General features: G+C 48.5%; 1 protein-coding gene across 9 annotated transcripts in view; it reads right to left on the bottom strand.

Moving 5' to 3' along the window:
- Nucleotides 1-371: 371 nt before the first annotated feature.
- SLC25A22 (solute carrier family 25 member 22) overlaps nt 372-14,009 on the bottom strand; it is an 81,024-nt gene continuing 67,386 nt past the window's right edge. For all 9 annotated transcript variants that reach the window (XM_045016833.1, XM_045016825.1, XM_045016826.1 and 6 more), the window contains 5 exons: nt 9,732-9,850; nt 7,053-7,224; nt 5,671-5,825; nt 2,894-2,969; nt 372-2,070 (listed from right to left, as the gene is read on the bottom strand). In XM_045016833.1, the coding sequence (XP_044872768.1) occupies nt 1,917-2,070; nt 2,894-2,969; nt 5,671-5,825; nt 7,053-7,224; nt 9,732-9,850 (676 nt within the window). In that variant the 3' untranslated portion in view covers nt 372-1,916. The remainder of the gene's footprint in view (nt 2,071-2,893; nt 2,970-5,670; nt 5,826-7,052; nt 7,225-9,731; nt 9,851-14,009) is intronic.

Raw genomic sequence — 14,009 nt, 5'->3', positions numbered from 1 at the left:
GCGACACAAGCATCATAGTACGGATCACAAACAATTGTTATGAATAGAGAGGTCATCTATGCAGATTCCCTTCTCTACATAGCAGAGTCAGTCGTTTTTTATGTCTCACATAGGCAAAAATGAGAACTTAGCTGTGTAACAACCTCTTCTACATTAAAAGGTACATGATCAGACAATTGGCCTCCAATTTAGGTTTTACAAAGAAAAAGTTTCACAAAACCTAAATAAAGAGTGTAGAAATACACAGAGATTTCAAGGGGAAACTGGTTTTTTTTTTTAAATTATTCTTCATCTGTTGCGTCTGAAACACAAACAGCACCATGATGCTAGTGATGGGGAAGCAGAAAGTGAAGCAGACTACAAACAAAAAGTGAAACTGACCAGTTTAGTTTACATGTTGAAATGGAATGAAGTGCAATAATAAAGCACACCAGATTTTCAGTTCTTTCCCTTGTGAGAATTCAAAGTGATATTGTGAATATAGATAAAGAAAAGGTTTGGGTTTTTAAAAAACATTAGTGTCCCTTTAACAGAATCTGTATGTGTCTAGGGTTGCCAGCCTGTTATCCAGTCAATGACTACCTCCCTAAAGCGAGCAGTAAGTCTGGCTATCATCCTCAATCCCACAACTGGACGCACAGAGGCAGGCTCTTGTGCCGGTGTGGATCCGACTGAGGTCATACTGCCTCTCTGAATGTACTTAAGAAAAAAACATCATAGCAAAACCAGACCTGGCCTTTGAACGGTAGGTCACATGGAATTAGGTCCCTGTGGAACTAAAACAGATGCCCTGGCCTCATTTCTTTTCCACATCCCAATTTTGGTCTGGATAAAGAAGTTGGCAACTCAATCCCCAAGTACATTGAGCCAGATCCTCAGCTGGTGTAAACTATCATAGTCCCACTGATTTCAATAGAGCTCACGGACTTCAAAGGATCTACAACCATTTACACCAGCTGAGGGTGTGGCCTATCCTGATCTTTAACCGAAAGGCTGACACTGAGACCATCATCTTTTTAAATGACCCTTTGTGGGTGCAAACAACCACAGGAAAGGAGGAGAGGAACGCATCTTAGAGACAGGCCAAAAAACACAACCAGTACTCTGGGTAGACCAACTGCTTGACACATCAGAGCTGGGCTGATTTAAGGAATGTAATTGGATTTGTTTTTCCTGTATAAATAAAAAGTTGATCCCATGTCATTAAATTCTCCCCTCTCCCGCCTGTAGCTCGTAGCTAAACACTCATGCACCTGAAGACATTCACACATGATCCCACAGACATACTCTTTCAGAGCAGACATGTTGCAAATACGTGCAGCGTACATCTCCCTCCACACAGGCCCTATGGCCCCTATTTAGGAAGGAAGTCCCTTTGATTAAAATAAACCTTCCCCCTCCTCTGATCTCCAAGAAGTTCATCCAAGTCCAGCTGATTTTAGGGGAGTTTCAGGACAAGAAACTTTTTGATTGCGGCATCTACCTGCTTCCTCTACTGACAATATGGGTCCCCCTTTAGAAGGTGTTCTGAGGCCTTGTCTTCCCAGAGGCCTGGCACATCAGAAGAGGGACGGGGGGAACAAAGTCTGGTTCTTTGCTCCTTTCTTGACTACCTGGTAATTCAGAAGGTGTTGTCGGTTTCTTCCCCCCGCCCATTGCTGGGAGAAGGTCCGGGGTCTGTGAGCCCAGTCTGTGCTAACCAGCGTAATTAAAAATAATAGATATGCATAATTAAGTATTGTCCTGGAGGGCCAGATGGGGTGAGGGCATATCGAGAGGTGGAAGGGACTTTTTGTTTGGAGACGACCTTCACCCTTGAGGTTGCTGCTTTAACCCTTTGTGCTGTTGCTCGGACACCATCGATGACGACGACGAATGCTGGATGAATTCTGACCAGCAGCGAGCGTGCGCGAGGGTTAACCCCGGCGCTTTGGAAGCATGTCTAGGAAGAATTCCGCGATGCCTATGAAATAGACGACTTGTGCAATGCCGAAGAGTGGGGCGATGACCAAGGCTCTGCAGTACGCCCCCTTCAGGAAGGCCAGGGGGCCTTCCTTCTGCCAGATTTTCCTACAGAGACAGACAGCATGAGTTGATCCCACCCATTGCCCATAATAGTGTCACTTGTGCGAACACAAATATTTCCAAAGTAATTTATTGTCTTTGTCACCAGAATCAGGATGCTCAAAGTCCAACTGATCACCATATGTGGGGTTGGGAGGGAATTTTCCCCGGGTCAGACTGGCAGAGACCTTGGGGGGGGCGGGGGGTTTGCCTTCCTCTGCAGCGTGGGGCATGGATCACTCGCAGGTTTAAACTAGCATAAGTGGTGAATTCTCTGTGACTTGAAGTCTTTAAACCAGGATTTGAGGACTGCAGTAACTCAGCCAGAGGTTTTAAGTCTATTACAGGAGTGGGTGGGTGGGGTTCTGTAGCCTGCAATGCACAGGAGTGCCTATAAGGCAGGATCACAGAGAAAGTGGTAGTTGCTGCAGATCTCATCCTTATCTATCTTAGGGTTTTATAGTGCTGCCCACCCTAGGATCTGGGCACTCTCTCATGTTAAAACCAACAGCAATAGCAATACCCCCAGTCAAGTCCACAGAGTCTTTGGTTCTCCTCTCTTTTCTGCTTGGGGCTGTGTATTTGTTTTTGAGGTTATTGCTTTTCGGGGAAGGAGGTGGTTGGGGTTTTCTGGAAGAAGGGGACACCTGCCCTATTAGCCTTCCCCAAGGACAGGATAAAACCCTTTTAGGCATTCAGATAAAACTATTAAAAAAAGAAGCCCTTGGTGCTGCAACTCCCTCCCATTGCCAAGCAGCAGGCAATGGAAGATGCCTAGAACAGATGTATTGCAACCGGATCTTTGGTAACCATTTAGGAGACCTTTTACCTGGTGCAGTCTAGGATTCCTGAGTACGTGTCCTCATTCACTCCCCTTTTCAAGGACTGCAGCCTTGTCTTGATTACTGAGGACAGAGAGAAGGAGAAAAGAAGCTTTAAGAACCCTATTCATGCAGGCCATGGGCTGTCTCTGGTTCTTTCTCCCCCGAAGCACCTGCCGGGTGCTTTACACACTGCTGCATAGCTCTTTAGTAGGCAAGAGTGATCATTTAGGGCCTAGCAACCCAAATTGAGATTACTGGGATTATGATCACAGGTGAGATTAATCAGAATATCAGAAAACTAGGGAGAACCTTAACTGTTCCTTTACAAACGGATTTAAAAATCCCCACACAACACAAAGAACACGATTTTCCAAACTAACTCTGATTCCTGGGTGTCCAGAGCTCTTAAGGAGCCAGATTTTCAAAAGCCCAGCACTTTCTGAAAGTCAGCCCAGCGTGCAATTGGGCACCCCAAAAAACTGATGCACCAAAAAATCAATCACTGGTCACTCTTAAAAATCTTGGTAATATACGATTATGGGAGGGAAAACTACTTTCTATCATTTCTCACAGGTCAGCCCTGCAGACAGAGGCGAGACCAAGCGGTGTTATTGGAAGGCATACACAGTCTAATAGACAATAAGGTAATGGCTTCCCAAGTGCTCACATTGGATGTACATAAGCCTGAATACACAAAGGCGCGTGCTGTGTGCATGCGCACACACACTGGTTTCTACACAGAAACACATCCATCACAGAGACATGATAATGGCCACTTCTGGTCCTCCGCACCAAGTGTCCTCCCTCCATCTGGTTTAACTAACGTACACCACAGCCAGCGAGCGCTCCCAAGAGCAGGGGTTGAAGTAAAGGGAAAGTTCCGCTCCTTCTCAGCTGGAAGCAGTGGGTAAGGTCTCTCTCCTGAGCTTGGGAGGGGGAGGGGGGGAACTCTGACCCCAGAGATCTCCCTCTTATACTCCTGAGGAATTCTGCACACAATATTTTAAAATTCTGCAAGTTGTATTGGTCAATTAATAAATGCAGAGGCTCCAGCATGGCAGTGGGGAGCACTGGTCACTGGCTGCACCAAAGGTGGGAGATCACCCTGCAGCCTCCCCACCCTTTACCCCTGGGACATGGACTCAGTGGTGAGGCTGCACCCAACCCTGCCACAGCACAAGGCCTGGGCCTACCCCAGAAACACCCTAGGGCCCTGCCCCTCTGCACCAGGTGTGGGGCAGGCAGGCTCAACCAGGCAGGATCCAAATGTGGAGGGGTTCAGGGGGGGGTCCAGGTAGGGGGTGAGAGGATTCTGTATGGGACAATCTGAGTGCAGGAAGCTCAGTGGGGTGGCAGGGTCTAGGTGTGTGTGGGGGATCTGGATGCACAGAGGCTCGTTGCAGGGGTTCCTGGTGAAAGTGGTTGGGGCTCAGCAGAGAAGTCTGGGTGTGGGGTTCTCAGCAGGGGGATCTGGGTGCTGGGGACTTGGTGGGGGCCTGGACGGAGCTAGTTGGGGGTCTGGACGTGGGGACTCAGGGTGGTGCAGAGGGTGGGGCTCATCAGGGTAGGGGTTTGAGTGTAGGAAGCTCAGTGGGGAGTGGTCTGGGTGCAGGGGGTCCAGGTGTAGGGGGCTCCAGATGCAGGGGTTGAGGTTCAGTGGGGTAGGGTTCAGGTATGGAAGGCTAGGGGGTTCTGAGTGTACAGGGTGAGGCTTGGCAGGGGTGTCTGGGTATAGGAGGTCTCGATGCACGGGGGTTGGGCAGATGGGGGAGCAGCTGCCCGTACAGTGACCCCTCCCCCTGCAGCTGAGCAGCAATGGGGACAGGAAGCAGGGGAGGATGCAGAGCTTCCTGCAGCTGGGGGGAGTTTCTGGGGGTGGGTCTGACACAGCCCCAGCCACTCCTTGCAGGGGAAGAGGAAGTCCCATCCTCTTCTGCCTCCAACCCAGCACGGACTAGCAGCTGATCCCGGCTCAGGGTAGGAGCCACTGGCTGGGGTGTCCCTAGCCCTGCAGTGATTTACCTCTCTGGCAGCTGCTCCAGGTGCCTGAAACGACATACCTGTGCAGCTAGGGAGTGGTGCTTAACTGCTCTGAAAGTCATTTTTCTGTGGGGAAGCAAAGAAATCTGTGGGGGTGAATTCTGCACACACGCAGTGGCACAGAATTCCCCCAGGAGTACTCTTATGCCTCTTTTCAGACTTGTGACATAAGGATTCTTTCAAATCTGGCTGGAGAGTTCATGGGGCTGTGAGCCTCTCTTCTACAGGACCATCTATCTCCTTGCTAGTTCCTTCAGATCACCAGAGGGACACAAAGCCTCCAGTTCTCCCACCTCTCTGTGGGGAGCAAAGGGAGATCCTGCCACTTCCACTCCCCTACACAGAACAGCTGTCAGTGCTCGCTTTTCTCCTGGTACTATACAGAGGGGTGCATGGGTGAGGTGGGGGCATAAGGGATGTCCCCCTAACACACAAGCCATCTCCTTCCCCCACTCCCTCAGTGTTTGGCTGATTCCAGGGCTGCTTGGGGAAATGGACTCCCTTTGAGTCCTTCATCCTGTTCCCCATGCCACAACTCATCATACAAGGGGGCACAAGGCGACTTCAACGTTTGACACCAACGTCATGGTAACACAGCCATGATAAGTGGTGAGTTCCTCCTCCTCACTCGATCCATCGTAACCACTGCCCATGAGGGGCCGGGAGATCCGCAACCGAGTGTCCGTGAAACTCCTCATCACCACTCTCAGGCTGACAGTGTCTCTCCCCACTCAGGACTCACCATCACACGGATTCACAGCCACTGCTGCCGTGCTGCCCGCCAGGCACCCAGACAGGAAGGACACGTAGAACGGGGCCTTGACGTCAGGGCTCTTCTGGCCCAGCTTGTTCAGGTTTGCAAACAACGGGAAGTAAACGATGGAAAACGGGACGTCTCTGTAACGGAGGGATGGGGAGAAGAGTGATCAGCAAAGCCGCACCCCCAGACAAAGCAGCCAGTCACGGCAGGAAGGAAGGACTGGGAGCTTCACAGGTCAACAATGGTGCCAGGCCAGGCCTCTTTCCCAGCTACTGGAATGACGTGCGAGGGGGTTTGAGAAAGACATTCCCTCTGCAGTGTCTATATCCCACGGACAAGAGTCAGAGGGCAGATCCTCAGCAGGTATAATTCAGCACAGCTCTGCCAGAGCCAAGGGAGCTTCACCTATGTACTCCAGCTGAGGATCTGGCCCAGCATGTCCAGAGTTCTAATTTTTTAAAAGAGTTGAAGTCCCTCCTCCTCCTGCCCAGTGGGTCCCATTGGGTGTTACCACCAATAATTACTGAGTCAATCACCTGAGAAGATAAGAGCTATGTCAGAGCCACTCTCTACACTGGCTTCCTATGGATCAAATCAAGCTCAAGTCTCAGTCCTTATCTTCAAGGCACTCCATGGATGGGGCCCAGGATAGCCAAAAGCTCACCTAAGGCTCCAGGGGGAAGACTTGGCACAATGGAAGTCTGTACAATAAGGGTAAAGCTTGCCTGCATGGGAGACGGAACTTTCCCAGGGGCTGATCCGAGACTGGGGCACGAACTCCCCCCAGGCACTAAGGACCATCACAAGGCTCACCACCTTCCGCTCCAAGAGCAAGGTGCATTTCTTATAACCTGCCTGCTCTAACATGAATACAGAGCCACATGTGTATTAACAAAGCAAAGCAAGACAAAAGCCACCCTACCAAAACAAGACACTCCACTGCACACATTTTCCAAGGGCAGAGGATGAGAGAACTAAACATGTGACAGATATCAGTCACATCTCTTCATGCACAACTACAGTGATCAGTGAGGTATAAGAACCTATGTAGACTAGAAGGAAGGCAGGCTACCAAGAATTCTCATTCTCTCTCTCTGCCCAACACAAAAGCACTAGAGGCCTTACTCTTCCCTCATGTACTTCATTTCTACACCAGGGGAACTCCAGTATCACACTGATCTATGGGAGAGGAGAATTGAGTGCTTGATACACACATTTTTCCTAGTGACCCAGATGATAATAGAGTTGTCCAGTAAACAGTCCCCAATGCAGCAGCAGCACCATTGCAAGGAGCAGGGTTTGGGAGGATTACTTCAGTCTTTTATAGGTGAAGGTGCTCTGAGTTTCAGCAAGCACAACCCTACCTTAGCAGCGTGGCCCCAAGGCCCTTGTAAAGCCCCGCGATGCCTTTGCTCCGAAGTAGTTCCCTGGTGATTTGCATCGCCGTGGTCCGTGTCTCCACTACCGACTCTGCTGCCCCAGCACTAGTGGTGGAGGAGAGCTGGGCTTGTGCTGCCATTAGCTTCTTCTGGGCCGCTGCATGGGAGTGACAGTTATTTATAAACATGTGCTATGAAAAACACAACTTTCAATAACTGCACGGCACCAGTGCCAAGGTTATACAGGGATTTGGACGTTTCAGAAAGGAAGATGTCTGTGGTGTAAATTGGATACTGGTGAGATGGAGGGACTCACAGCACTGGCTAAAGCCAGCCATGTACCCTGCAAGCTCCCTCCCCTCAGCCCTGCTGCATGCCTCAGTCCTGGGCTCAAACCCAACTCTGCCACCACACCTCAGTCCTGACCTGTAACATCGCCCCTGAAATTCTACTCCTGGGTCTCTCCTGAGCAGACATGGTCAATCATGCCAGGCTTGCGTGGTGTGGAGAACAGACTGCTATAGACTAAGCCGAGTACAAGAGATCAATGCAACAGGGACTTTAAAACCTATTGGGACACAGGTCTTCAGAGGGGAAAGGCCACCAAAGCACCCTAAAAATAAGTAATGCTCATTCTTAATACCTTCCCTTAAACAGCCACATTAAAATAAAACTGAAGAGCGCCCTGAAATAAAGTACCCTAGATCTACGCACTATGCTACCTATCTCCCATTACCTTTCAAGCCCTAATGCACTTCTACTGTTTGGTCAGTAGATGGAGCACATGTCAATCCCTAGGCCATTCTGCAGCTCCCATAAATACACTCTGCATCGCAACACAGAAACTAGGCCTTGACTGTTCACAGTAGTGGTAATCTTTTTCAAACCCCCTGTAAATAGTTTACACACACACACACACACACACACACACTCCAGAGCAAGGTTTGCATTAAAATTGGCAAGGGAAGGTTCTTGGAGAGGAAAAGGAAAAAAAAAAGAGAAACTATAACTCTCTGGGGGTGTTTGGGTTATGGGGTCCCACATACAGGGTGTGATGTTACCATGTGTAATCATAATGGTACCTCCACAGAAGAAAGTCCCTGGACATGCAGTTATGTACACATCACACTGGGCATACAGTCTCCCTTGGGATGCTGGGTATGACAATTTAGCTGCTTTGCAGAAATGTAACCCTACAGGTAATATGGAGGCCAAGCTGGAAGAATCCTGATCTAAGCTGGCCGCAGCCTGGAGCTGGGAGAATGCGTGGGAGCCACTGTGGGTTAGCTGAGTAGCACCATTAACACTCTACCTGATGGGCATCGTTTAGGGGATTTTAGGACCTATGCAGCATTTCTGGTGGGACTCCAGAAGAGATTTAGGTTTTTAGCAACACTTCTCTCCTTTCCACAGATTCTGTTATTCTAAGTAATTATCTTATAATTCTATTTACATTATTTCTGTGAAGACACTAGTACCAGCCCATGGTGGACAGCTGGTGCAGAACTAACAGCTCTGTCAACATGTCTCACGTGGGCTGCAACAGGACTTCTACGCAGTCTTAACTCCCTACCCCATCCCCAGCGCTGCCCACGAATCCCAGAACTGACACCACCCTGGTTTGTGCTCATGATCCCCTCTTTCCCCTCCCTGCAGCTCTACCAATGCACCCCAGTCCTGACCTGCAACACCACTTGCTACCCCACTCCTGGGTTCCTGCACAGTTCTGCCTATGAACCTCGACCTTTACCTGCAGCACCCTTTGCTATTCTAGCCCTAGGCCTCTCTTGAGCAAAGAACACCAAAGGTGCCAAATGATACCATCCTTCTCTATTAGACACCAAGCTGAAATTGAATTCCATTCCCTGGCTACATGTGCCTTTGTTTGTCCCTATCTGTGAGCTGATTACGCACACTCTAGCCCTGAACCAGTGTTCTCCTTTCACTCTGACAAGAGAGAGTCTGCAATTTCCTCTCAACTCCGTGAGTCAGAGACTCCACTCCGAGATCAGAGAGGAAACTGGTACCCAGAGAGGCGAGGAGGATACGGGACAATGACAGAGTCCCACAGGAAGAGCAGGACTGAAATGGTCCCTCCCTCCCCCCAAGAGCAGCATGCCCCACATGGGGAACTTCGGTCACTGTTCAAAAAGAGCCGATTGACTCTTGTTCTCATTCCCCCACAAGAAAAAAAAAACAAAAAACAGATGAACTGTACTACGGGACTTTTACAGGCAACAAGCCACTTGTGACGGCCTGGGGGAGGAGAGGATAACAGGGTGAGACACACCGAGGGGAAGTATCACAGGACAAGCACAAGGGGAAGTTAAACCCTTCTCCTGTGGCATTAACTGATAAGTTTTAATAATTCGTGAGCTGAATGCGATCATCTCTACAGCATGCACAGCAGCCCACCTATCCCCTCCTATGACATAAGCACAGGTAGTGAAAAGTGCTTCCTTGTGCCACTAGAGGGGGCTCTAAGAGGCCAGTGAAAAAAGCCTGCAGGGAAGACCATGGGGAAAGCTCTGCTACAGCTTAAGACCCCTGTGCAGAAGGGAGCAGTGACCTCTACACTCATTTCCTCCCCTTCTCCCACAGTCTCACTCTCCCCACCCCCACTGCCCGCCTGTTGTACAAGGAGAGAAGAGATGTGCAAGGTACCAATTCGGCCTGCATCCTGCAGCTGGATTTTGAGCATCTCCATGGGAGTGGTGACAATCACCTGGCAGGTGCCCGCCCCGCAGCCGGCCAGCATCTCTTTCAGCAGCGTCAGCTTCTTCCTGCCCAGCAAAAGAGAGATTCAGTCAGAAGATCTGGCTCAGAGTAACGTGCCTCTGGAACAACACAGACAGCTGGGTTCCCTCTGAGAGGGATGCCTGCTCTCCATCCCCACCATGCAAGGCTCCATCCCCACCATGATGGAATTACAGGACAGATGGTCCTGGGCCACAGCGCTGATGCACAGGCTGGGACGCAAAGTGGAGGTAGTCTGTACTGGGCACAATGAGCCAGCTGGTGTCAAAGGCTAGGTGTTTTGGTCCAGCATAATCTGCTCTGGAGCAGGGGAGCTCACAGCTCCCCCATACACTGACCTCCCAGGAAAGTCAGAAGTACCAGAAGTTACCACAGGGCCATTAGCCTTTAACGGCCTGCAGCTGCAGAGGTCAGCAACCAGGAATATGTTCTCCTTCTCCTCCTCCAAAAAGCCAGAACCCCACAAAACAACAGAGTCAAGACTTCAAAAAGGAACTGCTGAGTTGGGGTGTTCAACTTAAGACACCTTACTGAGGCCTAATGTGCAGAAAGTGCTGAGCACCAGCCCTTTGAGAATCAGGTCTCCTTAAGGCACCAAAGATGGGCACCCCAGATCACTATAAAAACGTTTTCTAAGAAAAAAAATCAAATCAGCCAGAGGTTTGTTGACTGCCATAGCCAGGTACCCTCACTTAGGGCTGGTCGACTCTGAAAGTTTAGGTTGGTTTAACTAGTTTGCTCAAGGGTGAGAGCAGCATTGTCAAGCTGACCTAAATCCCCATGCAGACAGCACTAGGTCAATGAAAGAATTCTTTCATCGACCTAGCTACCACTTCTCGGGCAATGGATTACCTACACTGACAGGAGACTCCATCCCATCAGCACAGGGATGGAGCACTATACTGAAGCACTATAGTGGTGCAGCTGTAGCGTTTTAAGGTGTTGCCTACACTTACAAGAGACTCAGTGTCAAGGTGTTATCCCAGAATTTGTCCTACCTTAAAAAAAGTTATAATAATAATCTGATAAGAGTCCTCTGTATCCTAAATATTTACTATAAAAAAAATCTACCATGGTGAAAAACAAACAGCCCAAACACTATTTTTTAATAGGAGTTACTCTAAAGCAATGTTTTTGCTCCTCCTGATGGCTCTATAGCAATATTTCACTGACACACTATTCCAAGGTGGTACCAATACCACTGATGATACAGACACAAAGTCAATTTGGGTTAGCAAGACATACAGCTGCATTTATATAAATACAACCCCATTCGCTTGTTAACAGAACCATAACAATATCCCACTGCATTGACCCAAACACTTTAACAGCCATTGTGTTTTGAGGGTTAACTCCAGCTCTCTACAAAAGAGGGGAGGACCTTGAACAGTTTCCAAGTAGAATAAGAACAAAACACATCAGTAAGTGATTGGGGAGTGGGGGTGGGAAATCAGGTTTATTTTAAAGCCTCTAAGAGAGTCTTTTTAAGTAATAAGATGTATAAACATTGTGACACATTCTCTGGGCTATGCCAGCCCTTCCTTCGCCTTGCCGATTAACAAGAGGTGCACCCCACTCCCCAAGTCCCTTTGAATTGTTCCCCTGTGATATCCCCACCCCTGACGCTGGCTAGTCACATAAATCCCAGACCCCCTGCACCCAAAGGTGCAATGTACCCTGGTTTAGCTGTAAACCACTCAGCACTTGTGAGCATTTATAATAAAATAGAAGAAGGTTTATTTATGAATAAAAATTTAAATAGAAACAAGAGTGCTGGAAACAAGTAGTTACAATAAAAAAAAAAGTCAAAGAACACAAACCTGGGTCTACACTTACTAAGTGTTCCCTTTCCTAGCTAATAAAGTAGATTTCCTCCCAAAGTTCAGTCTACTGCAGAGCTGGCTGGTTTCTCAAGAACCAGTGTCCAAAAGTTCATGAAAGCACCCGGCCCTCCCAGGCAGGGATTTTCTTCAGTGAATGGATACAAAGTGCCTTATCCTACATTGTATTACACTGAAAACAGACTGGTTTCTATTCACAGGCAGGACAAACCCCTGCTTGCTGCAGTTTCTTTTCTACCTTTCCATGGTTTCAATTGTTTGTCACAGTCACTGACAGTTTTCCATTCACTGTGGCAAGGGTAGACAACAGAACCTTGCATTACCCTGCTGGCTGATGATTGGGTCATCACTGAGACACAGTACCTCCTGGTGACTAATTTCTCCTCCAAGACCAGACAGCGTACTTTCAATATTCCCAATATACATAATTATTCCTTAAACATTATCCGCGCATACATCTCGCAACAATTATGAGTCTTGAGTCTTACATGCTACTCTTTATGAATAAATAGCCTGTGAGATGTGTTGGCCTGGTGAATCTGTCAGATCTTAGGTTACAGCTGTTTGCAAAGAACAGGGGAACCTTTGCCAACAGATCTCTGTGTCATATATTGAACTTAATGGGCCAGACCCTCAGATGGTGCAAACTCAGCACAACTCCACCGGTTTAAGTGGAGCGATGCTGGATTTACACTAACAAATAATGTTTTGAAAGCATCCTTCAAGCCCAGACTATAAATAAGCTCATGGAAGTGTCACACAGTTTCCACACCACCACCTCAAACAAAATACAGTGCACTTAGGAGCGGGTCAGAGATCCAGTGAGTTGTCAGCATCTCCTGCCATAGGGAAGAATCGGGTAGCATGAGAAATAGCCTCACTCCCCTCTCCTCAGCAACATTTCCCCCCCCTCCCACACCCACCCCTTTAAAGCTCCCTCAAGGCTAAATTCACCTATCCAGTGACGTGACAGGATTGCTAGTCAGGCTGCTACCCGCAACTAATCCCCCCATAGCCTGCATGTCATCTGTTCAGATTTCTCTACTTCACATCTGCTCCGGGGGAGGATGTCAGGGGAGGGGATTATGAGCATAAAGCCTCAGTGAAGATTATCAATGACTAAAGACAGATTTCCCCCTTGAGAATGAAGGAAGGAATTTCTCACCGAGTTTCCTTCTCAAAGTCCCCTGGGCACAGGATGATCAATGAGTCGCTGAATTATTAGTAAGTCACCTGCAGAGAGTCTGGGTCCACATGGACCTTTTCTCCCCTTCGTTGAGGTGTTTTAAGAGACTCAGTGAGGAAGTGGTTGTTTTCCTAGGGCAGTTGTCCCTCACCGCTGGATTGAGGGCTCTGAATTCTTGGGAGAGCTATTCAGCAAGCCTCTGATTGTACAACAGCCCAAGAAGCAAGGTCCTCACCCCTTTCAGTCGCTCAGGCACCAGGCAGGGTTGTGTGCAATTAAAGGTGAATGTCAAACAAACACTATGTTCTATCAGCATCACCAGAACAAGTAGATTCCACCCACTACCACCTGCACACTAAGCGTAGGGTCAGCACCTCCACTGGTGTATGTCAGTATGACTCCACTGGCTTCTATGTCGCTATGCTGACAAACACCAGCTAAGGATCTGTGCATACACCATTTTTAGAAAGCACCAGCTCCATCTATGCATCACCCTAGGTGCCTAAATACTACAGTAAACAGGGAATTGTGGACCAGATCCTCAGCTGGTTTAAACTGGGGTGGAGCAACTGAGTTCAAGAGGAGTCTCACTTAATTTACCCCAATGGCAGTCTGACCCTATCAATGCAGAGACCATGTACCATTCCTGCACCTGGTGTAAAAATATAATACCTTCTGGCAAGCATGCATCAGGGCTGAGTACTCTGGTGTGGAAGGCATCCATTTGAATTTCCTGACATACTGTATGTCATAAAAACTGCAACCATAAGGCACCATGTTCCATCCTCCAAAACAGCTGAATGGTGGCCTTCAAACCACCCTCGTACACACACGCCAGCCTGAGACAAAGAATGAGGATTTTTAACCTGAGTCAGTGATCTCGAGAAGGCTATAAGCAACTGGAACTGTGGTTTCAAAAATTAAGAATGAACCACAGTAGCGTCACTGTAGAGTTCGCACTGTGATGACGAGAGTTAAAAAAGCAACATTACAACCACTTCTCTCTGTGACAGATACGTTCTGTTCCTCCACTGGATATAACGTCAATCCCTTTTTAATCCCCTCACCCCACATCTGCCCCCCTTTAGGACGGTACTAACACTTGGCTCCCAGAACTAGCAATGCAATCTCCAGGGCAGTGCACTTGGCATGCAGTTT

The sequence above is a fragment of the Mauremys mutica genome, chromosome 4, assembly GCF_020497125.1.
Source record: "Mauremys mutica isolate MM-2020 ecotype Southern chromosome 4, ASM2049712v1, whole genome shotgun sequence".
In the NCBI taxonomy this organism is placed as follows: Eukaryota; Metazoa; Chordata; order Testudines; family Geoemydidae; genus Mauremys; species Mauremys mutica.
This window is presented reverse-complemented; position numbering and strand designations above follow the sequence as displayed.